We start from the raw sequence: 23,292 nt of genomic DNA, 5'->3' as shown, positions 1-23,292 counted from the left end.
CTAATTCATCTATATAAATACATCCACCTATTCGTTTGACAGCTGCATGTGTAAGATGCACCATGCTATTGGCAGTATTACTATCTCCTCTATTTGTGATTAATACTCCGCGCTTAGAGTTAATACCGATGCTCTAATAGTGGTGCGCTCCGCTCCTCAAAGTCTTGTGTAGAAACGGCAGCATAAAGTGCAGAATATCCTTGAGATTGCTGATCAGAGCGAAATGCCCAGCATCAATCAGATGAATCTCGGCATGTTGCAAATCTTTCTTAAATGCTTTCGCACCAGCAGGAATGAAGCTTCACATTGTACGGTCAGAAATCGCTCTCAATAAAAGGTTGCGTTTAGTTGTAGGTTAGAACGGATCATGCTTACAATTGGTCGTTTTCTCCCCATACAGCAAGCAGAGGAACTTGAGACTGGCGGAAATACTTTTGGTATTGCGGGTATTGCGCCACATTGTTTTGGTAGTCAAAAAAGTAATCCAGCTGGATATCGATGTTGCCGGGCTGGTCATTCATGAGCGCATAATCAAGCCACCAAGACTCCGGTTCCAGGGCATCAGGGTTCTTCGTTCCCGTCGTATATTGCCCCTCGGTTGCGTTCAAGGTAAAGAACGGGATCAATGCATCGCGATCACTAACGAAATTAGCCACAAGTCTATTAAATAAGCATATCCTATGACTTACGATTGACTCCCAGATGCCCAATATGTTCTTATGGCGTCGAATCCAGGTCCAAGTCCTTCCAAGTAAGCATTCCCATTCTGTGTCACAATAGCCTTGACTGCATGGGGTCGTCGGACAGCGAGCCGCAGGCCAACAGGTGCTCCGTAGTCAATGATGTATTCAGCAAACTCCTGGATATTGAGAGCGTCAAGGAACCCTTCCATAACATCGGCTATGTTGTCAAACGTGTGGGGAAAGTTTGCAGGACTCTTTGTAAAGCCAAATCCAGGAAAATCCGGTGCAATAACATGATATGTTAGAGCAAGAAGGGGAATCATGTGTCGGAAAAGGAATGATGATGAGGGAAAGCCATGAAGCAATAGGAGGGTTGGGGCATTGGCCGGACCAGCCTCGCGATAAAAGACTGAATAGTTGCCGACTTCGACTTGGTTGATCGTCGGCAGTATCTGGTATGCTAATTCCGCCATCGTGATAGCAGAGGTCAGAATTACTTGCTCAGCAACTGATGGGTAGATGACTTGATGATACAACCTACGATAATTCGACGATACTTGAGGCTATTATATACATGTAGACACCATTTACATCTTCATGAATGAGAACAATACCGCAACTCCATCTTGCTTTAGTGAATCAATAAACGATCCATGACTAATACCGGTATCCTCCTAAGCTTGGAGTTTTTAGCCTGGGGGCATGCGGGCCTAAAGGCAGCATATACCGCATATGGACAGTAGTGCTGACTATGCCGTCATTTATTCCGGATATAGGACTCCTTACATCCACAGTGGACCATAGAATCCTTCTCCTCGGCCTCACCCGGCGCCCTGGCATTATAGAAGAGAGATGCCGTAGCTGATCCGATCTTTCGGTCACGATCTAGGCGACTGAGGCGAGCTGTTATTGGTAATACCATTTCCATCCCACGTAGTACCGAGAATAAGCCTATTTCTAACTACTCCGTGATTATTCTCCGTTTGGAATCATTGGGCACCGCACATGTCCCCCCAATGACGATAGAATCAACAACGGGGCACTTCCCACAATCAGACTAGACTTATTACGAGACAATATGACTTATTAAAGTCAACAATCATTAGTAAATATTTCAGCTGCTTACATATTAAAAAATGTCTAGAGAGCATTTACGTATACATCAGCTCTAGTCTATGCAAGCTTCATTAGCTTGTCAACGGACTGGGATGCGAAAAGCATCACAGATGATACTTGAAATCAACAGCCCGATCTCCAGTCTGGACCTTCCGAGTGTCCTCCATCTCTCCGTTTGCAATCTTCTCCTTCTGGTTATTGCGGTGCCGGATATAGAACCACTTGGCAATAATAAGCAGCTGCGAAACTCCCAGCGCGCCCACAGAGAAGCCATTTCCCAGGACGAACGGCGCGGTCCTGTAAATCTGTCCTGCAACAATACCAGCCGTGTTTGCAAGACCTTGCTGCACTCCAATCGCGGTAGCACGGCGGTAATGCGGCGCGACATTGACATTGAGCCACGTCAGGTTTAGTCCAGGACCATTATAAACCGCAACGGCACAGAGAAACGTGCCAAAGAACTTGACGGGGTTGCTCGTAGGGCAGAGAATAAGTATGTAGCCGATGATGCCCGGAATGTTGGCAAGAAACACCATTGGCCCGCGAATACAGGTCCGGTCCGAAATATACGCAAATGCAATGAAGCAAATGCCGCCAAACAAGAATACCGGGATACTGAGATATTGGGCTTGGATGGAAGTGTAGCCCATGCTGACAATGATGGAAGGGAGGAATGTGCTGAAGCCGTACAGGAGGATGTCCTGGCAGAATTGAATGGCGGCACTATAGTTCAGATGTGAGCATGGTTCTTTGCTGATACCAAAGCTGAATATTATCCTGTCCTTACCTGAGATATAGCTTCGGGTCCTTGAGACTAATCCGAATCTCCTCCCAGCTGAATTCCTCGCTGCCCATATACTGAGCCCGCTGTGCCTCACGGACCTTCATCATAGCCTTCTCTTCTTCATTAAGGAAGTAGGCATTGGAAGGATCGTTGGGCAATCCGAACCAGATAATCGGCGCAACGATGAAGCTGAAGATACCTTCGATGATATACACCCATCTCCAGCCCGCATAGCCCGCAACACCGTCCATCTTGAGAATGCAAAACGCAAGCAATCCTCCAAAGGCACCCGAAATCGCCGTGCACACAAACAGATACGACACCCTTATTCCTTGCTCGTGGCGCTTGTACACCATGGTGAGGTACAAGTTCAGCGCAGGGAAGAGTCCGGCCTCGCAGGCACCGAGAATGAGTCGCACGGCATACAAGCCAGCTACGTTGTGGATGAAGCCCGAGAAGATGGTTGTCAGAGACCAAACGGTGCAGAGGCCCGTGAGCAAGATGCGTGGCGTGACCCATTTCATCAGGATACTCCACGGAGGCTCAAACACCACGTAGGTCGCATAGAAGATGGAAACGGCCGTCGAGAACTGCTTCGGGCTGGCGCCGATATCTTGGGGCATGCCGGCAACCTTGACGTTGCCAATGCTGCTTCGATCGAGGAAACAAGTCAGGTAGACAAGCATGATGATGGGGACGAAGTAAGTGTCCAGCTTCAATAACAGGCGCTTCTCGGCATTAGGGTCGAGCACCGGAATGGACGAGGCTGACTCGTCAACTTCACGAGGGAAGTCATCGCTGGAAGACGGACCCTTCTTGTCGTCGTCGTACCTCACATCGACTGGTTCCGAAGCCATGTTTACGACAGGCTCACTTCAGTCAAGTATGAACTTCAAGAGATGTAATGAAGGAAACAAAGTTGGGATAAACGAGGAAGAATATCGAAATTCTCAGCCCCGCGTTAATAAAACATCAAATTATGAAAACCCCACGGGGAATCTGCATTCAGATGCAACTGTCAGGTGGAGTGGTGTCGCATCACGTCCCATTTAAACAAAATCGTAGTCCTCAGTGAGAATCGGAGGTCGAATCCGACGACGCGAAAAACTGCCACACACATCTTCGTCCATCTCGACAATCTCCAGCACCAATTTCTTATCGCTTACCTCCAGCCTCCATGCCTAGTTCGTCACTGGTTCACCGATAGCAGCATCCAAGATAGCTTGATAGCCTCCAAAACCGAGTATGACAGTGGAGTTTGCGGGGCTGGTCGGAGACCCTCACCGACCCCTGGAGGTGGCGATTGGGTTTCTGGTGAAGAACTAGGAGGAGAAGAGGATAGCTTTGTGCGGGGAAGTTGGAGATAGCAGATGGACAGCCGGTTGGTAAGACGAAAGATTTTTGGGAACATGGCGTTGTCAGTGGAGATGTGGTGACAATCATGATGTCGCATTGCATGTCTATCACATTACTGAATCGTACAGTACAGCAGCAAGCAGTGTCATGAAAGTAAAGGTATGTATGAGGCAGTTGATAGCAGCACCTCGTTTCGATATCGACTCTTGTGGGTTTACAATTAACACATGATCCTTGCTCGGAGATAAGAATGTGGAGATGGAATCAAGCGACATATCTCTGCACTGGAGTTCAATTCAATTCATCTATCGTCTCTTCGTGATATCTCATGCTGAATTACCCTGTCCCATAAAATCAATCATCCACTCGCGAATATCTGGCCCGCCAGTTCCCCCAACCGTCGATGTACGCTGCGCCAAATCTAGGTCTAAATCCATCGTCGGATATGCAAATCCCTCTTCCCAAAGTCCAAAATCCATGCCCGTGCTCACGCTCTCGTCATAAAATGGTTCGTTCAGTGCATCATTATTGACCGCTGGAAAGTTGAACGGCCCATCTGCACTGCCTACGGCGGTACTGTATGCTGTGATGGGGTATGGAGCCATCGATATGCGTGGCGTGACAGTTCCCTTGCCATTCATCGGAGTGGCAGTTTGAGAGACAGGCGTCATCATAGCAAATTGCTGCTGATGGGCAGTGGGAGAGAAAATACTCGAGCCCGAGTAGATGTTCGCCAGCAACTCATATCGAGCGCCCATATGGCTATTCCCTCGCTCGCCCATGTTCCTCAACAGGCCAAGCCCAGCTGCCATGGCCAAGTTGTTAGCGGCATTGTCAGGAAATGCCGTGCATACCATGACGAGCACAATCGTGGCAGAAAAGATGTGCTCCCCGTCCATGTAGCCATATGTTGCTACAGCAGAAAGTCAGAAACCCCGTGATCAAGATAAGTGAAGAGGGACGTTTGCTTCGGCAACTTACCAACCAAGTCTCGTTGTGCCACAATGGCCATCATATTGATAACATCCTGTGCCGCTCCAATGCACATGTCAATGACTCTCACCGTCGTCTGCGAGAGCCCTTCTTTCCAGTCGCGCTCCTTCTCAGCCGGACCATCGCCGCTTCGAATCGCCTTCAAACGCTTCTGGACCACATGAAATAGCAACGGCCGTACAGTCATGTTAATACATTGATAGTAGTGTGCAAATGCTCCAACACTCTCGCGGCTAAAAGTCAGCTGTGCAGGGTCAAACCGCAGCTCATCGGGCAGCTCGCGATTCCATTTTGAAAGGGAAAAGATGATACTCTGTACCGACGCCATGAGGCTCTTGCCGGATTTTGGCGCAGATTTGTTTGATCTACGGTATATCGTCATGTGAATCTGGCCGAGAATGCGAGACAGTTCGGTGTAATGGCGCAGCACTACGGCAGGACAATACTCGGCATCTCCTGGGAGCAGCGATGGCATGTCTACTCCGATGTCCTCATCTTGAATAGTGATGGGATTACCAGACTTGACGCACAGAATCCTGTCCAAGCTGTAGATAGACCACCAGACTCGACGACGATGTTCTCTCTCTGCCTTGTCCAAAACCGGGCCCTGCTGTGAGCTGTAGTGAGGGCTCACTTCTTGGTGCAACCCGAGTGAGATGGCCATGCGCAAAGCCTTGCCAATATACTGGAACGCAGCATCTCGTCGGTTCATATTTTGCATAAAGTATCCCGCAAGCGCCAAAGTCTCAACGCATAGAATAGACCCTTCTTCATGGGTCTCGGGAAGCAGATTTAGCGCATCTCTAAAGTAATCGAACCCGGGAGGTCCTCGAAAATCTACCCATTGATTCACCGAGTACAGCTGCCCAAAGGCAAGAATCAAGAGCACCTTGGCGTACTCCAAGCACGCCGTCTTATCGGAAGGATCTGGTAATCCGCTATAAGCTTCAACCAGCAAGCGCTCAAACGAGTCCCTCGGATCGGTAAAGGCAAAAATGGTGCCGATATACATGTATTGTGCTGAAAAGAGCCGTCGTGCCATGTCAATGGGCGGCAGCCGCGAGCGAATGCTGAACACGACTTGTCGCCGTGAAGGCAGAGCGTCAGGCTCATAGAAATTGTTCACCAAGTCGAGACTCCCATCATCACCCTGGAAGCCAGACAACTTTCTCACATTGCGAAGGAAATTGTCTGCTGATGCAGGACCTTGGAAACCTGGAGGAAGATGAGAGATGAGAAGAGTTCATACTACGAAATGCCATAAGGGATACTTACTTGTTGAGGGTTTGTCTAGACTCAGTTGAGTAAAGGGCTCAAGTAGAGGCTGCTCATCTTCAAAGTCGTCGTCTTCATCATTGGAATTGCGATGGCGGATCGTGGCAGTCGAGCCGCCGGGCTGCATGCCTGCATAAAAGGTCTTAGTAACGAAATTCATCATGTTGAGAGCTTGCATCAAATAAAAAGAAGCATATGTGGACTTACTGTCTAAGGCTTTTGCTTTTGCTTCGAGCTCTCGCAAATAACTATTTGACCAGAATTAATCTTCATTTGGTGCAAATAATGAAACATCGTTCAGACATACGATTCATTGACCAGAATCTTCCGCGCTCCTTCATAAACACACTTCAATCGAGAATCACGACATCTCGAGCACGTAGGCTTCTCCTTGGAGCAGTATGAGCGTCGCTGGCGGCAATTCAGACAACTGGATGAGAAGAATATGAAATGAGTATATATCCTTGTAAGTATGCCGAGAAAAAGAGTCCACTCACGCAACTGGTCTTGAAGTAAACTGCTCCGCAACCTGCCCAGGCGAATCCTCTGGAGTTTCCATCGTATGACAAAATCTTTAAAGTCTATGAAATTGCAACACGAGTATCACCACTCGTAGAATTGCTTGACTCAGACGAACCCTGCGAGATGTGGGCCATCGAGGAGAACAAGGCCCTGTCTTGTTGCTGTATTTGACTCTTCCAGACCGAAGCGAGCTCCAGCATAGGAGCCTCAGCCTGATCGCGAGCCCGCTGATCGCGAAGGCCTCCGAAAACGCGACGGACTGCTATCCCGAGATAGACGCAGACATCAATGATGGAAATCTGCCTACGCCAACTTCCTTCGCACACACAGATAGACAGCCGCACTCAGCCGCAGTCCCGGGTATCACAATCACAGCCAAATGATAAGCCTCGTCGACAGGGCTGGATTCCCGGCAAACGTGTGCCTTGTTTGCCTTGTTTCGTTCGGCAAAATCCAGTGTCATCTGCGTCGGGAATCGACCCCGACAAGACTCCTCATCTGCAGCACACATTAACCTCTTCTTGGTTTAGACCAGCTCTGGCGATTCATTCCGGGGCTGCGACTCCATCTCGGGGACCCACACCGGCTTGCCCACCGGATTTTGTGCTTCCGCACTCGCGAATCACGGCCATGGATGTTGCGTCTGGGGAGCGCGGAGGAGATTCCGACATGCGGAGATGGAATGTGAGATCCAGCAGAGAGATGGAGACAATTTCAAAGTGTCGTGCACGTTCTCAACTTTGCCTCCTCATCTTCCTGGCAGAGAGAGAGAGAGAAAGCGAGCCTTGATATAAAGGACTAGCTGCTTGCTGCTCTGCTGTTGGACTCCATCAACCACAACACCCAATATACCCAACCATGGCCATCAAATCTCTCCGTATCCGAGTCTCCATCGACAGAGGCGGCACCTTTACTGATGTCCACGCCTCAATCCCCGGCAGAGACGACATCATTCTCAAGCTCCTCTCCGTTGATCCCGCCAACTACCAAGATGCCCCAACAGAAGGCATCCGGAGGATCCTGGAGCTGGTGACCGGGGAGCAGCTGCCACGAGGCCAACCCCTCGATCTCTTCCATTTCGAGTCCATTCGCATGGGAACCACCGTCGCCACAAACGCCCTTTTAGAGCGCAAAGGCGAAAAAGTTGCCCTCGTCACCACAAGGGGCTTCCGCGACCTTTTGGCCATCGGAAACCAGTCGCGGCCGCAGATTTTCGATCTGTCGGTGTCGCGACCAGAAGTTCTCTACGACCATGTAGTAGAAGTAGATGAGCGCGTCACCATGGAAGATTACACAGAAGACCCAGACTCCGTCAAAACCACCCCCACAGCCCAAGATTCACAGCTCGTCGCCGCAGTCACCGGCGAAACCATTCGGATTCTACAAGAGCCTGATCTCAGCGTGATCCACAAACAGCTGGCAGAAGTATGGAGCCAAGGCTTCCGCTCCATCGCCATAGTCTTCATCCACTCATATGCCTACCCAAACCACGAGCTTCTTGTCGGCAAGCTCGCTTTGGAGATGGGCTTTTCCGTCACATTGTCATCAGAGCTCCAGCCCATGATCAACGTGGTGCCACGAGGAACATCTGCCATTGCAGATGCTTATCTTACTCCCATCATCAGAAAATACATCAGCTCAATCGAGGCAAACTTCCGCGGCGGATTCTCTTCTGCAGATACCAGAATCGAGTTCATGCAGTCAGACGGAGGCCTGGCAGATTACCGAAAATTCAGCGGCCTCAAAGCCATCCTTTCAGGTCCTGCAGGTGGTGTCGTTGGCTACGCCCAAACATCCTGGGATGAGGAGGAGAAGCGGCCCATCATCGGCTTCGATATGGGCGGCACATCGACAGACGTGTCCAGGTACGCAGGTGTCTATGATCACGTCTTCGAAACCACCACGGCTGGCATCTCTATTCAGTCTCCGCAGCTCGATATTCACACAGTCGCCGCAGGAGGCGGTTCTATACTCTCCTGGAGAAACGGCCTCTTCAACGTGGGCCCCGAGTCCGCATCTGCTCATCCCGGTCCGGCCTGTTACCGCAAAGGCGGTCCATTGACCATCACAGACGCAAACCTGTTCTTAGGCAGAATCTTACCAGAGTACTTCCCCAAAGTATTCGGCCCCAAAGAGAACGAGCCGCTGAATCGCGAAATCGTCGAGCTCAAGTTTGCCGAGCTCACACATGAGATCAACAAGGACAGAAAGGCCTCTGGGCTCTCCCTGTTCTCATCGGAAGAGGTGGCCCTCGGATTCCTGAAAGTTGCCAACGAGGGCATGGCGGGACCTATTCGCGCTCTTACAGAGGCTCGTGGCTACGATGCCGCTGACCATCACCTTGCTTGCTTTGGCGGTGCAGGCGGACAGCATGCTTGCGCGGTAGCCAATGTCCTGGGCATCTCTCGAATCATCATGCACAAGTACTCTTCCATCTTGTCTGCATATGGCATCTCATTAGCAGACGTCGTTCACGAGACGCAACGCCCAGCCGCGATCGTCTATAGCTCCGAGACAGAGAACGAAATCCGGTCTCAGCTCGAGGGCCTGGCCCGACAGGCAACGGATGCGCTCGTGAGCCAGGGATTTTCAGTGCAACAAATCACGCACAATTCTTACCTTAGCATGAGATACGCCGGCTCAAATAGCTCCCTCATGATCCTCAAGGGCCAAGATTGGGACTTCAAGCGGGAGTTTGAAGATGCTCACAAGCGCAGCTTTGGATTCCACTTCCCCGAGAAGGACATTATTGTGGATGATATCCGCATCCGAGCTGTCGGCGGAACCGGCGCAAAGCAGACCAAGACTCCGTTTGCCCAGATGAACAAGATTCAGAGCCTCCGTCTCCCTTCACCCAACGCGGACGGATCAAATCCAGTGTATTTCGAAGGCGCGGGACGTGTGGACACCCCTATCTACGAACTTCAGAAGCTTCCAGAGGCATCGCGAATTGCCGGCCCGGCACTCATCATTGACAACACTCAAACCATTGTCGTTGCTCCCGGAACAACAGCTACGATCCTAGACAGCTACGTCGTCATTGACGGTGCGCTGAACACCAAGGGGTCCAAGACCAACGGCGAACAGGAAGAGTTTAGCCCAATCCAGCTCACAGTCTTTGGCCATAGATTCATGGGCATCGCAGAGCAAATGGGCCGCACACTGAGGCGGACTGCCGTGTCAACCAACATCAAGGAGCGTCTTGATTTCTCATGTGCCATCTTCAGCCCCGACGGCGGCCTCGTCGCAAACGCACCACACGTACCCGTCCACCTGGGATCCATGCAATTCGCTGTCCAATATCAACACCGCCTTTGGGAAGGCAAGCTCCGTGATGGAGATGTACTCATGTCGAACCACCCCTCGTGTGGTGGCACGCATCTCCCAGACATTACAGTCATCACACCCGTCTTTGATGGAGACAAGCTTGCCTTTTATGTTGCCTCTCGTGGCCACCATGCTGATATTGGTGGTATTCTTCCAGGCTCTATGCCCCCTACCTCGTCAGCACTCTGGCAAGAAGGTGCTGCTATTCAATCTACGAAGCTTGTCAGTGAAGGCCGTTTCAACGAAGCAGAAGTGGTGAGACTGTTGCTGGAGGAGCCTGCCCAGTACGAAGGTTGCTCAGGCACCCGAAGACTGCAAGACAACATCTCGGACCTCAAAGCCCAAATCGCAGCCAACGCAAAGGGCATCTCGCTGATCAAGGGTCTCATTGAAGAGAATGGCCTAGCTTCTGTACACAGATACATGTATGCCATTCAACACACCGCAGAAGACGCCGTCCGTGCTTTATTGAAGGAAACGCGCGCCAAATATGGCTCTGAGCCTCTTGTTGCGACTGATTACATGGATGATGGAACGCCCATCCGTCTATCCATTAGCATTTCCCCCGATGGATCTGCCGTCTTCGACTTTACGGGCACCGGACCTCAGGTATTGGGCAACACAAACGCCCCCATGGCCATCACGCATTCTGCCATCATCTACTGCTTGCGCTGTCTTGTATCATCATCCATCCCCCTCAACCAAGGCTGCCTGTCACCCATTAAGATTGTCATCCCGGAAGGCACTATTCTGAATCCCGGAGACGGCCTCGCTGTTGTTGGTGGCAATGTGCTGACATCCCAACGCGTTACTGATGTCGTCCTCCGCGCATTCAACGCCTGTGCTGCCAGTCAAGGCTGTTGCAATAACCTCACATTCGGCACCGGTGGAAAGGATCCCAATACAGGGGAGCATAAAGAAGGCTTTGGTTACTACGAAACCATTGCTGGCGGATCTGGCGCTGGGCCTGATTGGATCGGACAGAGTGGTGTGCACACGCACATGACAAACACGAGAATCACCGACCCCGAAGTTTTCGAGAAGAGATATCCGTGTATCTTGCGGCGCTTCGAGCTACGCAAAGGTTCGGGAGGAAAGGGTCGCAACGGAGGCGGCGACGGAACCGTTAGGGAGATTGAATTCCGTGTTCCCGTGCAATGCTCTATTCTCAGCGAAAGAAGATCGCGTCGTCCTTACGGTATGGAGGGTGGAGGCGACGGCGAGGCCGGTCTCAACAGCATCAAGGTCACAGATGCGAGAACAGGGCTGAAGAGAGTCATCAATCTGGGAGCAAAGGCCACCACCCGACTGAACGCTGGGGAGAGCGTCGTGATCGAGTCTCCTGGAGGAGGTGCTTGGGGACGAATCAAGGCATGAGCAGAAGAATATGTACCAACAGTTCATTGAATTGGGTTTATTTGTATGGCATGATAAACAAGGCTATTATTATTAGAATCCTGGATTTGGGATATCTGCCAGATATGTAATAGAATTTCTTTGCTTTTTGGGAGTAACTTGCCCATTTTTCCATTGGATTGCTGAAATAAATTCCCTGTTCGACAGCCAGATCAGATAAGAGTGCCACGAGATGGATCTGCAAGGTTGAACCCACTGCTTCCCACAGAATAAAGACAAAACGCCAAAATAGGGACATGTGCAGATCTCTAACGATGATCGTTGGGTAGCAAGTGAAGGACAGGAAAACCGAGCCAGAGAAGATTTCGAACACCCACCTCAAATAACAACCTATAACCCCTAGTTTTTCAAGTATCTGCTACTATAGCTACATTTTCTCTAATATTGATTACTACATGTATATCTATATTTTTCTACTAACTGCTACTAGTATATCTATATTTCTCTAGTAACTGCTATTATGTCTATACTTATCCAGTAGTTAGTATTATCTCTATACTGTACGAGTTTGATAAGCTGGTTGGGTGCTTATATTGCTGAATATATGCACTTATTCATTTTGCGGTCTCGCTTCTTCTGACCTCCGCTTGGGTAGGTAGTTGGAGAGGCAAAACATCAAGTACTGTGTTAGTGTTGGTACCAGTATTACTCTGCAGCACTAACAGCAAATTCGCCAACTCAGGCTAGCCGTCGATAATTTCACGCGAGATCTCGGAGGGGCCCGAAAGCCGCTAGAATGCTGATGATTTGCTCGTAGGCGAGGCGGCCCAAGCTTTGCTGCTGAGTTTCAAGAGCAACGTGGTGCGACATGATTTTGTCTGCCGCCCTTTGAAAGCATGAGCCAGAAGGGCGGATTGCATTGTTGTTTTTCAGAGCAGATCAAAGCAAAGAGTAAGACAAAGAGAAAAAAGCAGATGATGGGAAATGATTCGTTCACGTGCCTCGTATTTTCTCGCCAGGGGGCGAACGAGAATTCAATCGATGCAACCTAGCCCAGACCATTCAAAGATCCGAGTTGAATGCGATGGAACACACAAGAATTGGATCATCTTTCAGGCGCTCGCTAAAGCGCTGCACTAAAAAGTTAGCGGCGTGGCCTCTGCCCAGTAATTTTGCCCGCTAGCAAACCAAGTGCCAGGCACCATGCAGGAACAGACTCAATGGCCACCAATCAGCTGCCGGCAGGAAATGAAGGCATTTTAAGGTGCACACCAAAGGAGCGGCCGCAACAACCCCTGATGGGTCTTTTTACTTCTTCATTTTCTGCATCGCATGTACTTGACCATTGTGGGTTATATGTGGAGGTACATACAACATCGGCCGCACAAGGGTGCAGCACGTTTGAGCGAGGGCATGACATCGCGACGAGTCAGGCTTTCTTTCGCTTCTTGAACCCTCAGACCCTGCAGCCAGGGGTGAGGAATCGGTTCTGAACAGTATTGCGGAGGAGGGGCTCGCTTTGGACCGTCGAGCGCAGATCGCTGTGCTCCAGCTAAGAAAAGATCTGCCCTGTCAGCCCGTATTTGGATGAATGGGGACGGCAATGTGACCAAGAAGAGGCGGCTGCAGCGGTTGGGCTGGGACGACACAACTTGGGACGATATTTTGCTGGGGATGGCGGTTTTGGTTTTGGCGATGCCTGCAGAACTGACATGAGACTGTAATACTGGCTGAGGTGATCAATTCATTTGGGAGGACATGGCGAGATTAACATGCGGGACCAGGTGGTCAAGTTACGAAACGAAAGAACACACTCGACTCGTGGAATTGAAAGGAATCAAACAAAAACAAGAGGTGAAACCGCGGCATCCTCAACCGCATTAACTTTGGCCTCTGCGACAAGCCTGACAAAAATTTGGGCCCGGCCTCGTACGAAGTACCAAATATGACACACCTTAATTTCACCAGCGTCCAAGCGCGACTAAACCCCAGGTCGTGTCTACCTGCTGATGACACCCATCCCCCCCAATCCCTTCATGTCTCCTCTACCTGCACGGCCCTCGATGCCGGCCCCATATTTGTTTGGGTGGCACTTGAGAGCACTATTGGCTGCTTGTCTTGGATCAGTCGCCCTCCAAGCCAGTCCGCCCTGCGATGGCGCCTTAGCTGGGCTGGGCTCGTTTTTGTCAAATCGTTTTGTTTCGCCTCCTCGCTCTTCTTTCTTTCTCCTTCTCCTCACCATCTCCTCAAACGTTTCTGCTCGTTTCACAAACTCCATCAACAAAAGACTTCGTTGGCAAAGTCTTGTCCATTCCTTCACATAACGCATCTCTTGGATATCGATTGTCCATTATTATACCCTCATCACACTCATTTGCACCACGCAATAACAAACAATTCACATACCACACCACCATAACCGCTACCTCCAGCGCATCTCAAGGTTGGCAGCACACACATCGTTCTAGACGGCATCATTTGCTAACTACTCGCAGTATTTCCAACATTTCGAGTGAATCACTCCAGATATCCATCATCTTGCTTGATTCTACCGCTATACTTGCGCTTCACTTTCACCCATCTCTTCGCGACGCTTAGATAGCCTGTGCGCAGATTACACCAAAACATCAACCAAAAAACACCAAACCTCGAAGAATCAAGATGAAGTTCTCCATGTTCGCCGTCGCCGTTCTGCCGGCTCTTGCTCTCGCCCAGTCTACTACCACTGAGACGTCAACAACCATCCTGACCAAGACTGTCACTCTCAAGAAGGTCCACACTGTCACTTCTATTTCTACCACCGCTGCTCACAACACCACCACTGCCGCTGCTACCACCTCAGCCAGCCATCAGTCTGTCGGCACTGCTGTCAGCTCGACTGCTTTCCACCCTACAACTGTTGCCACCTCTGGCGCCCCCATCGCTACTGTTACCAAGGGCCCCCAGAACGCTGGCGTTGCTCTTGAGGCTAGCAAGATCGCTCTGGCTGGTGTTGCCGGCATGATCATGGTCGCTTTCTTGTAAATCTCTGCGGCTTTGCAAAGGTTTGGAGTGTGGACATCTAAAGGGCATGACGTGGATTGCTTCTTTGATCCACAGACAACCATCTTGACTTCTTCGCTCGTTTCTTCGTTTTCCTTTGTCAGCTTGAAATAAAAAACACATTCTTCTGTATGACAATCTACGAATATCTACGACCCGCCGACGACTTGGCAACGTGCTTCCGCTGGAAAGGGACGGGTTCTTTTCGTCCACAAAGGCCTGGCGGTCTAATTCATTTCTCAATTTACCCTTTTTGCCTGTGTTTACGCGCGCCAATGGCGCTGCTGAGCTCACAACCCCTATTGATGATTTATTTCTTGGATATCCTTTTTGTCCTCGCTGCCCCTACTCATTCATGAAGCAGATGCTGGCTGCCGGTCATTTCCACACGTGGAGTTGACTCGCCCTTCAAGCAAAAGTCAGTGGGCATCTCTTCATATGGCTAGGGAGCAGCATCCAGTGTGTGCGAGCGCACTGGCTGGAATCTAACTTCAATTCAATTACATTTTTCACCCCAACTTGTTTCTGTCATCACCTTGCACTAGGCGATTCTTCCATTCAAAAATCTTTGGATCTGATACCATGGGCATACATTCAGCATGCTGATGTACTTCTATTTCACGGGTGAACGGGCACTTATTCGCTTCTGTTGGTGATACCCCTTTTATATATTGGTGATGAGATGGTCGAGGCTCGGTGAAGTTTGAGGCGATATCTCTCTTGTGCCACTTGAGAAGAACTCGCACAGCTGCACTCATGCTCTTGACTTGACGGCTTGTAGTCTTGGCGTACGTCCTCTGGGGTTTCATTCGGATGCTGGAGTTTTGGGGAGAGGAGGCTTGGTGTTAATGTGAATAAGGAAATACAATACATACATATTGCCGTACATTTCATTTTTGTGATTTGTTTGCCATCATTTGACTGTGACTGAAATGCTTTCAACTTCAAAACCGGCTACTAAATAATGTCGGCGCATTCAGCGCACTGATTCGGCGCATTTGGCCGCTCCACCAATTCCACAGAGACAGTAAAAGTCCAGTCTTGAATGAACACCTCAACCATTATAAGAGAGAAAAAAGCATATTACGCCATATAGCAACGAAATTAAAAGTCGAGGTGTCATAGTTGCCGACTTAATAAAAGGCTTCTTCAAGACTGATTAATAAAGAGAAATCCCTATTGGCGCACCCGGGCCAAGTCGCCGGCTTGCGGCGCAACCATGCGGGTCCCATCGGCTCTCCAACTTTTTCTCCAGAGCTCTTCACTAATCAACTAATTCATCTTCCATCACCCACAACCTCACCAGGCGGGATTCTCGGAAGAGCTCTCGCACCCAGAAGCTGCAGCCTCGATAATCTGCATATTCACAATGGCTTCAATAGCTCCGTCGCTTCAGCGAGCCCAGGCGCCCATGCGAAGGGCTCTGGCCGCTTCTCCCGCTCTCCGATCGTTCGCCACTCTCCCCGACGCCAGCGAAGCTCCCAAGACCTCTCGACCCCGAACATATTTCAAGGATAAGACCGTTGCGCCCTTCTCCGACTTTGTTGCGACGTCGTCTCCTGCGCAGGCTCTGTCGCCCAGCGATGCGTACGCTCTCAAGACGGCCGAAGTCGGCCCTGCAGGCAAGAAGAGGACCATCACACGACTGCCCGAGTGGCTCAAGACGTCCATCCCCGCGGGCAACGACAACTACAAGAAGATCAAGAGCGATCTGCGCGGCCTAGGTCTGCACACCGTCTGCGAGGAGGCGCGATGTCCCAACATCTCCGAATGCTGGGGCGGTTCCGACAAGAACGCCGCAACGGCCACCATCATGCTCATGGGCGACACATGCACTCGCGGCTGCCGCTTCTGCAGCGTCAAGACGAGCCGTGCTCCTCCTCCTCTGGATCCCCACGAGCCAGAGCACACTGCAGAGGCCCTTGCGCGATGGGGCCTTGGATACGTGGTGTTGACGAGCGTGGACCGTGACGACCTGATCGATGGAGGCGCCCGACACTTTGCGGAGACAATTCGCAAGATTAAGCAGAAGAAGCCGACATTGCTCGTCGAGGCACTGACGGGAGATTTCGGAGGCGACTTGGACATGGTCAAGATTGTGGCGGAGAGCGGTTTGGATGTATATGCACACAATGTCGAGACTGTGGAAGGCCTGACGCCGTATGTGCGTGATCGCAGAGCCACGTTCCGCCAGAGCTTGAAGGTGTTGAATCACGTCAAGGAAGTGAGGGGCAACGAGGGCATCATCACCAAGACTAGCATTATGCTTGGTCTGGGAGAGCAAGAGCACGAGGTCATGGATGCTCTAAGAGGTACGTCTCTGATTTCAAATCCGAAACCAAGAGTACCAACACAGTATCTAACAAATCACAGAACTACGAAAGGCCAATGTTGATGTCGTTACCTTTGGACAATACATGCGTCCCACCAAACGACACCTCAAGGTCGAAAAGTACGTCACCCCAGATGAGTTCGAGATGTGGCGCCAGCGCGCTCTCGACATGGGCTTCCTCTACTGTGCAAGTGGACCTCTTGTTCGGTCATCCTACAAGGCCGGCGAGGCGTTCATTGAGAACGTTCTCCGAAAGAGAGCTGGTGACAAGGCTGCCGCTATTGCGGGTGAGGGCCTTGGCAAGGCGGTGGCACTTGACGCTACGAAGACGCAGTAAGATACTTGTGCAAAGAAGAAACTATCATTTGCTTGGGAACAAGGCGTTTTTTGCGAGGATGGATTCCTATTTAGAGGGTTCACGATTCAACGATTGAAATAGCGAGAGTCTTCAACAATGGCTCTTATAGATGCTGTAGAATTATCATGTACTAAGGGGTTTAATATATGAGTATCGTCCCTCTGAAAATAATCATCAAACAATGCAGAAATGTAGGATAGCTGAGCGAGATAGAGGGGGTATCAGCTCTATTCAACCAAAATTACTCGTTTTCCCATATCCGCTTCAATGCCGTCAACCCAATATACATGGCCTCCTCCGTCCGAATCGTTCTGCTCCCTTGATTCGGCATCACGTCAACCCAGTGATCAAACAACTCCCTCGTTTTTCCACCCTGAATGCCCATCCCGCCAAGCTCCTCGTCATTCATCGCCGCGTACTCAATGCCGCGCGGGCCGCCAAACACAATGAGAACATGGTTAAACTGCACACGCTTGCCATATGGAAACTCCTTGCCCACTGGAGATCCTCTCTCAGACGTGCCGATGCTGACGTCGTATCCACCCTCGTAGGGAGACTCGGTGAAGACGGCCGAAAGGGAGTTTGCCTGTCGGACGGTATAGCCCCAGTAGAAGCCAGCCTCCGTGCGAGGCGCGTGGGGGTGAACACACTCGGCGGTCTCAGACCCGTCTTCTGAAATCTTGAGCGTGACTCTCGTCTTGGGAGGAATGTCCTCTTTGATCTCGACGGGCTTATCTAGGCCAATTTCTACCAGCGTGCCATCGCTCGACTTTGTCATTCCCGCAATGGTAACTCCTTCTCTGTATATCATCGACTCCTTGATATGCGGGTGGTGCGGCGTATCAAGACCAGGTAAGGACGAGGTCAGTCGCAAGTTTGGATGCAGAGGGAAAAGCGCTTTGCGCATAAACGGCGGCGCTTCCAGATACGATAGCACATGTGTCAAGAAGTGGCACGGGTCTGTATCTCCAGTATATACAGATTTATCGGTATTGTGCGGGCGGGTGTTGACCGGAGAGTCGTCAAAGACAATGACTTCGTCGATGGAGAAGATGGCGAGAGCGCGGGCAATGCGACCCGGCACAGCGATTCGCTGCTCGGCCGTGGCTAGGCTGGAGGTATTCTATCAGTAAGTCTATCTTTCTGGAACCGAAGCATTCAAAGTAGAAGGGAATGAAATACTTACGTCGCGATTGTGCTGCTGGGGAATGCTACAGAGACAGTCCATTCCCTTCCCTCTGAAGCTTGGAGGTTGACGGGGCGGAACGCCTGCTGAGAGTTGCCGCCATTGTGGGCAGTTTTTCTCTTCTGTATGTTCAATTAGAATCCAATCTCCTCTTGAAAGAAGTCATGAAATAATACCTTTGCCTCGCGCTCTTGATATGACATGGTGAATGTATTTTTTGTCACTGAAGTATGCAGATCATATGCCGGTCAAATCTCGTCTCAAAATATTTTGATAGTATTCTGCCGGAGGTTGGTCCACTTTATATCATACCGCCTACCACTTCTGTAACTGCGTCATCATCGGCCGTCGCCATCCACTGATGCATTCGTTTTCTTACCCTATGAGTGTTGACGTTTGAGAAAATATGGTAAACGAGACATGCAAATATGGTGGCCTCTAAAAAAAATTGAGAGAGAAAGAAAATGATATTCCAACGACCGTATTTGTTCATATCCGATAAATGTATCGAGCAAGTGATGTGTTCTGAAATAGCTTTAAGATTTTAAGGTGGAATGGCAAGCGGGCAGAAAAACTACAGCCAAGAAGATTTCGAACACTTACACATTGAATGATACGTTTATTCTCTAAGTATCTGCTACTATATCTATATTTCTCCAGTAACTGCTATTATAGTTATATATTCTTAGTATTTACTACTATAATTATTTAGTTTCCAGTCTCGCTTCTTTTGACCTCCGCTTGAATGGTTCCGAGTTGCTGGATATTGTTATGGGCAATCGACATTCATTTGAAATAAAATCAGTACAACTCCTTGTGCTATTCATTATATGTTAGTGATAATCAATAGCTATCCAGTGGCCACAGTTCATCTGATCTGACATACCAGCAAGCACGTCAACGATCAAAGAGTATACTCACATTCCGTCATCGGCCTTGACCGCCTTCTATATAAGGATCAAAATTGGCAGAACGCCCCTCCATCCGCCCCTCCATTAGAAGTTTTGTTCCATCTGGGAAGTACCTTCAAGTATTCCTTTGGCGGGACATTTGGTTTGTAAATAGAGTGTTTAGTCGTTGAATCCATTTTTGTCTTTGTTATGACAGATGAGTTTGTATACGTGGAGAAAATTTGACTTGTTTTGCATAAGTTTGCGAGTAAAAGATATACAATTTTGGTGGTTGGAATTTCTGCATCTCTGACTTTTGGAGCCATTGCGCATGTACTTAAGGAACCAAGCTAGCTGCTTGTCCATCAAACTTCGACGCCGATCCTGCGTTTTATATTCCTCTTAGAACAGTCACAGGAATCCCTCTCGCCTTTTCACTCAACACCACTGACAATTGTCGCTAGTCGCACGTCATGCCTATCAAGGTCGTCTTGGGTGCCCAATGGGGTTTGTCATTCTCTTTCCCTTATTTGCTACCCCGCGCGGGTTGTAACGCAGACGTCTTGTCGCTAACTCAATTGTGTTTCCATAGGCGATGAAGGAGTGCGTCTGACCATCTGATATGTCATTTTGAGTACTCAACTGACCTATTAAACGCCAGAAAGGCAAATTAGTTGATATTCTTGCGCCTGAAGCTCAACTCTGGTAAGTTCCTTATGGGGAAGCAGGTTGTTGTTTGTGTTGTTTCTGGATATGAGTGAGAGCCAACAGAGGGCGAATATGGCAAGGAGTCAAATAATATGCTTGCAATATGGTATCATTCTGGACCATATTCCACCCTCTGATTAAACTCTTCTTAAGTGTTCAGAAATTGAAACTTATTCCCTCTTAACGAGTTCGAAGTTACGAGGAATAGACACTAACTGGATGATAGCGCGAGGGCCGCTGTAAGCCAACATCCTATGCGACTGCGTATACAAAATACTGACCCGATATTCTAGGGAGGCCATAATGCTGGTCACTCTATTGTGTGAGTCTCGTCCGCCGTGCTATTCTGCCATGACTTATGAACTATATCGCTGACCGCCACTGTCACAGCGCCAACGGTGTCTCGTACAGGTATGCAGACGCCGAATCAAAGCACCGGCTTGTCAACTAAACGATTAATTGACCAACAATAGCTTTCACCTGCTCCCTTCTGGTCTCATCAACCCGAACTGGTACGTTGTCGATTTAAGCCCACCTTTGACGAGTAGATGCTGACTTGATGGTAGCATGAACTTCATCGGCTCCGATGTGTAAGTCGCTTGAACTTACTTCTCTTCAAGACGAGTAAGTGTTGAACAAGCATTTTACCTATACTAACGGCATCCGATTGCAACAGAGTCTTTCATGTGTAAGTCCCACAAGTCCAGTGTTCCGTGCTTTTATGCGAGTCTCGTCTCGCCGCTCAGCTCAACATGCAATCCGTTTGGCCTATCGATGCATAACCGCAATGCTGACCATTTTTAGCCCTTCGTTCTTCTCAGAGTTGAAGCAACTTGAAGAGGTATTTATCGACCTGGCAACTATCAAGAAATCGTTGCTGATATCATAAATAGAAAGGACTTCCCAATGTCTATGATCGGATCCTTGTGTCTGACAGAGTCAGTGACCCAGGCAACACTGCGGTACTGCGTTATGTCATATACTTGCTGACTTGTGACACCTAGGTTCATATCAACTTTGACCTTCACGCCGCCGTCGACGGTCTCGAGGAGATTGAGCTAGGAGGTAAGCGATCTATAGTCGGGGCGTTTGTTCACGTCTAACTTGGCCAGAGCGCAAAATCGGCACCACTGGCCGCGGAATTATAAGTCCACCTTGTTCACATCTTTCACCACATAAGCTAACATTATTGTGAACGGACCCTCGTATAGTGTAAGCAGATATTCGCATTATCGTCAGATAAATCTATGCGTTCATACTGACACTGACCTTGATAGACCAAGGCTGCTGTAAGCATTTAAAATCCCAGAGTACTGACCGTTTACTGAACCAAGATTAGAGAAGTGGAATTCGTTTAGCCGATGTGTTCGACCAAGAACTCTTCGAATCAAAACTGCGTCGACTGGCACATGGCTACAAGGCCCGTTACGGCGATCTGCTCAAGTATGATGTCGAGGAAGAGATTAAGAGATTCCGAGGATACCGTACGGAGCTCGCAAAGTATGCCATTGATGGTTTGAGCTTTATGTATTCTGCGTAGGTAGCCTTGGCGGCGTGATATCGAGAGAAGCAGATGAATGGATCAATATCTGTTCCTTTGTTTTCCGGCGAACCTTTCCCTCATAAATATTGCAAGAAGCTAATTAACTCTTATAGTCAAACGAGCAACATGAACATCATTATCGAGGGTGCAAATGTTCGTCTTCAGCTCCTAGCAAGTTGGTTATTTACTGACCTGAACGGGCTGGTAACCTGCCTGCCGTCATGTACTTGAAGCTCATAACCTCTGGCATCGGCGAAGAGACAATATAATGTGGACGTGGCCACGTCCTGCCATGTCAACCGCCGCTCTGTCCACGTTAAGGCTTCGGAGTACGTGACCAGGTGGTTTACTTGTCTTGGTACCAACAGGCTGTAATGCTCGACCTTTCGATGGGATCATACCCCTATGTCACTTCATCCAATACCGCAATTTCTGGCATCATCGCTGGCTTAACGCTCAACCCCAAGGCCATTACAGAGACTATCGGAGTGGTAAAAGCCTGTAAGTAATATGGGTAATCACTAGACCTTTTGGCCAGTAGCTATATCGAAGCAACCCCCTACCTCTAACTATCTACAATGGTTTATAGCAGATGCTGATGATTATAGATACCACACGTGTTGGCGCTGGCGCTTTCAAGACGGAAGATCTCGAAGAGTACTGTCACCCTATTACTACTCAACGTTGGAATCGAAGCAGACTGACCATGTACCTAACAGGGTCGGAACAAAACTCCAGGAGGTGGGCCGAGAATGGGGAACATCCACAGGCCGAAAACGTCGCTGTGGTTGGTAAGTCTCTCTCTCTATTAAAAATATCGGGTACATAGCTAATTGTATAGGCTCGGTATGTTAACACCTCGCCGTATTAAACCTGGTCGATACTTACTTGGACTTTATAGATCTCGTTGTTGTGAAGCACGGCCACATGGTCAACTACTACACTGCATTGAACTTGACCAAAGTAAGCCTTACAAGATCTTCTCACTGCTCTGATGGGATTCAAAAGTTGACTCTTGATGTAGCTCGATGTACTCGATTCCTTCGAGACAATCAAGATCGCCATTGCATACAAAGACAAGAGCACAGGCCAGGTAGGAAGCTGTTGTGGGCCGAAGTCTTGAGGCATAGCTGAAAGTATTAGGATCTTGACTATTATCCGGCGGACCATAACATTCTAGATAACGCCGAAGTCGTTTACCACGAAATGCCTGGGTGGAACAAGCCGACGACCAACGCCCGGACATACGATGAGCTTCCCAAGCAGGCCCAGGACTACATCGAGGTACATCAATTTTTAACTATAAATGGATCTGATTATATTTACTGACTGTCTCTTTAGTACATCGAAAAGTTCATTGGAGTAAAGGTTGGTTGGCTTCTTTGCCTAATATGGCGTCGCTTGCACTGGCTTCAAAGAAGTATGCACTAATTTTGAGCAGGTCAAATGGATCGGTACTGGTCCAGACCGTGAGGCTATGATCACACGTAACTAAATGATTTGGTGAGTTACTTTAAACTCGTTACTGGTGATGAAATGGACTTTGGAAGCTTTTCTGCGCATCAAGCGCTTGAAGCCTGCAGCTGAAGCACTGTTGTCGGTGTATATAGAGAACCGATGACACGCAACCCAATAGACGAACATTTTGGCTCTTATTATCTCAAATAAGCTCTATATAGATTGTGTAGCTGATTTGCAAAAGCTCCTGTGATGCAGAACGGGACTGGTAGCCTATCATATCGTTGGGAGCTTTAACAGGAAAAGATGTATAAGTCCAACGCTGAGGATCTGTAGGGTGAAGTTCGCTACAGCTTGATGATA

The 23,292-nt window shown here is 49.3% G+C and overlaps 8 protein-coding genes across 8 annotated transcripts; 4 read left to right on the top strand and 4 right to left on the bottom strand.

The window, feature by feature from the left end:
* Window positions 1-133: 133 nt before the first annotated feature.
* Window positions 134-1,156, bottom strand: T069G_08185 (alpha/beta hydrolase fold domain-containing protein; the record flags this gene model as incomplete). The annotated part of the gene is made up of 3 exons (XM_056175395.1): window positions 134-299; window positions 376-639; window positions 690-1,156. 3 exons carry the CDS (start codon window positions 1,154-1,156, stop codon window positions 134-136), a joined length of 897 nt encoding a protein of 298 aa, XP_056026344.1.
* Window positions 1,157-1,903: 747 nt separating this feature from the next.
* T069G_08184 (major facilitator superfamily domain-containing protein) lies at window positions 1,904-3,440 on the bottom strand (the record flags this gene model as incomplete). Its single annotated transcript, XM_056175394.1, has 2 exons — window positions 1,904-2,522; window positions 2,587-3,440. The coding sequence occupies 2 exons, from the start codon at window positions 3,438-3,440 to the stop codon at window positions 1,904-1,906; spliced, it is 1,473 nt and encodes a 490-aa protein (XP_056026343.1).
* An 825-nt stretch (window positions 3,441-4,265) lies between these two features.
* Window positions 4,266-6,766, bottom strand: T069G_08183 (fungal specific transcription factor domain-containing protein; the record flags this gene model as incomplete). Its single annotated transcript, XM_056175393.1, has 6 exons — window positions 4,266-4,852; window positions 4,921-6,147; window positions 6,208-6,336; window positions 6,415-6,455; window positions 6,515-6,637; window positions 6,705-6,766. 6 exons carry the CDS (start codon window positions 6,764-6,766, stop codon window positions 4,266-4,268), a joined length of 2,169 nt encoding a protein of 722 aa, XP_056026342.1.
* An 821-nt stretch (window positions 6,767-7,587) lies between these two features.
* Window positions 7,588-11,433, top strand: T069G_08182 (hydantoinase b/oxoprolinase domain-containing protein; the record flags this gene model as incomplete). The annotated part of the gene is made up of 1 exon (XM_056175392.1): window positions 7,588-11,433. One exon carries the CDS (start codon window positions 7,588-7,590, stop codon window positions 11,431-11,433), a length of 3,846 nt encoding a protein of 1,281 aa, XP_056026341.1.
* A 2,640-nt stretch (window positions 11,434-14,073) lies between these two features.
* T069G_08181 (uncharacterized protein) lies at window positions 14,074-14,436 on the top strand (the record flags this gene model as incomplete). The annotated part of the gene is made up of 1 exon (XM_056175391.1): window positions 14,074-14,436. The coding sequence occupies one exon, from the start codon at window positions 14,074-14,076 to the stop codon at window positions 14,434-14,436; it is 363 nt and encodes a 120-aa protein (XP_056026340.1).
* Window positions 14,437-15,823: 1,387 nt separating this feature from the next.
* T069G_08180 (radical SAM superfamily domain-containing protein) lies at window positions 15,824-17,123 on the top strand (the record flags this gene model as incomplete). Its single annotated transcript, XM_056175390.1, has 3 exons — window positions 15,824-15,976; window positions 16,022-16,766; window positions 16,828-17,123. 3 exons carry the CDS (start codon window positions 15,824-15,826, stop codon window positions 17,121-17,123), a joined length of 1,194 nt encoding a protein of 397 aa, XP_056026339.1.
* A 262-nt stretch (window positions 17,124-17,385) lies between these two features.
* On the bottom strand, window positions 17,386-18,533 carry T069G_08179 (putative RNA methyltransferase domain-containing protein; the record flags this gene model as incomplete). Its single annotated transcript, XM_056175389.1, has 3 exons — window positions 17,386-18,256; window positions 18,331-18,452; window positions 18,507-18,533. The coding sequence occupies 3 exons, from the start codon at window positions 18,531-18,533 to the stop codon at window positions 17,386-17,388; spliced, it is 1,020 nt and encodes a 339-aa protein (XP_056026338.1).
* Window positions 18,534-19,693: 1,160 nt separating this feature from the next.
* T069G_08178 (adenylosuccinate synthetase domain-containing protein) lies at window positions 19,694-22,966 on the top strand (the record flags this gene model as incomplete). The annotated part of the gene is made up of 24 exons (XM_056175388.1): window positions 19,694-19,727; window positions 19,813-19,823; window positions 19,882-19,925; window positions 20,155-20,167; window positions 20,222-20,250; window positions 20,319-20,339; window positions 20,402-20,440; window positions 20,495-20,518; window positions 20,733-20,769; window positions 20,822-20,866; window positions 20,933-20,993; window positions 21,041-21,076; window positions 21,206-21,217; window positions 21,287-21,464; window positions 21,585-21,624; window positions 21,840-21,972; window positions 22,080-22,128; window positions 22,191-22,262; window positions 22,313-22,317; window positions 22,373-22,434; window positions 22,496-22,564; window positions 22,615-22,755; window positions 22,813-22,839; window positions 22,913-22,966. 24 exons carry the CDS (start codon window positions 19,694-19,696, stop codon window positions 22,964-22,966), a joined length of 1,236 nt encoding a protein of 411 aa, XP_056026337.1.
* Between the last annotated feature and the right edge of the window lie 326 nt (window positions 22,967-23,292).

This window comes from Trichoderma breve, chromosome 5, assembly GCF_028502605.1.
Source record: "Trichoderma breve strain T069 chromosome 5, whole genome shotgun sequence".
NCBI lineage: Eukaryota > Fungi > Ascomycota > Sordariomycetes > Hypocreales > Hypocreaceae > Trichoderma > Trichoderma breve.
This window is presented reverse-complemented; position numbering and strand designations above follow the sequence as displayed.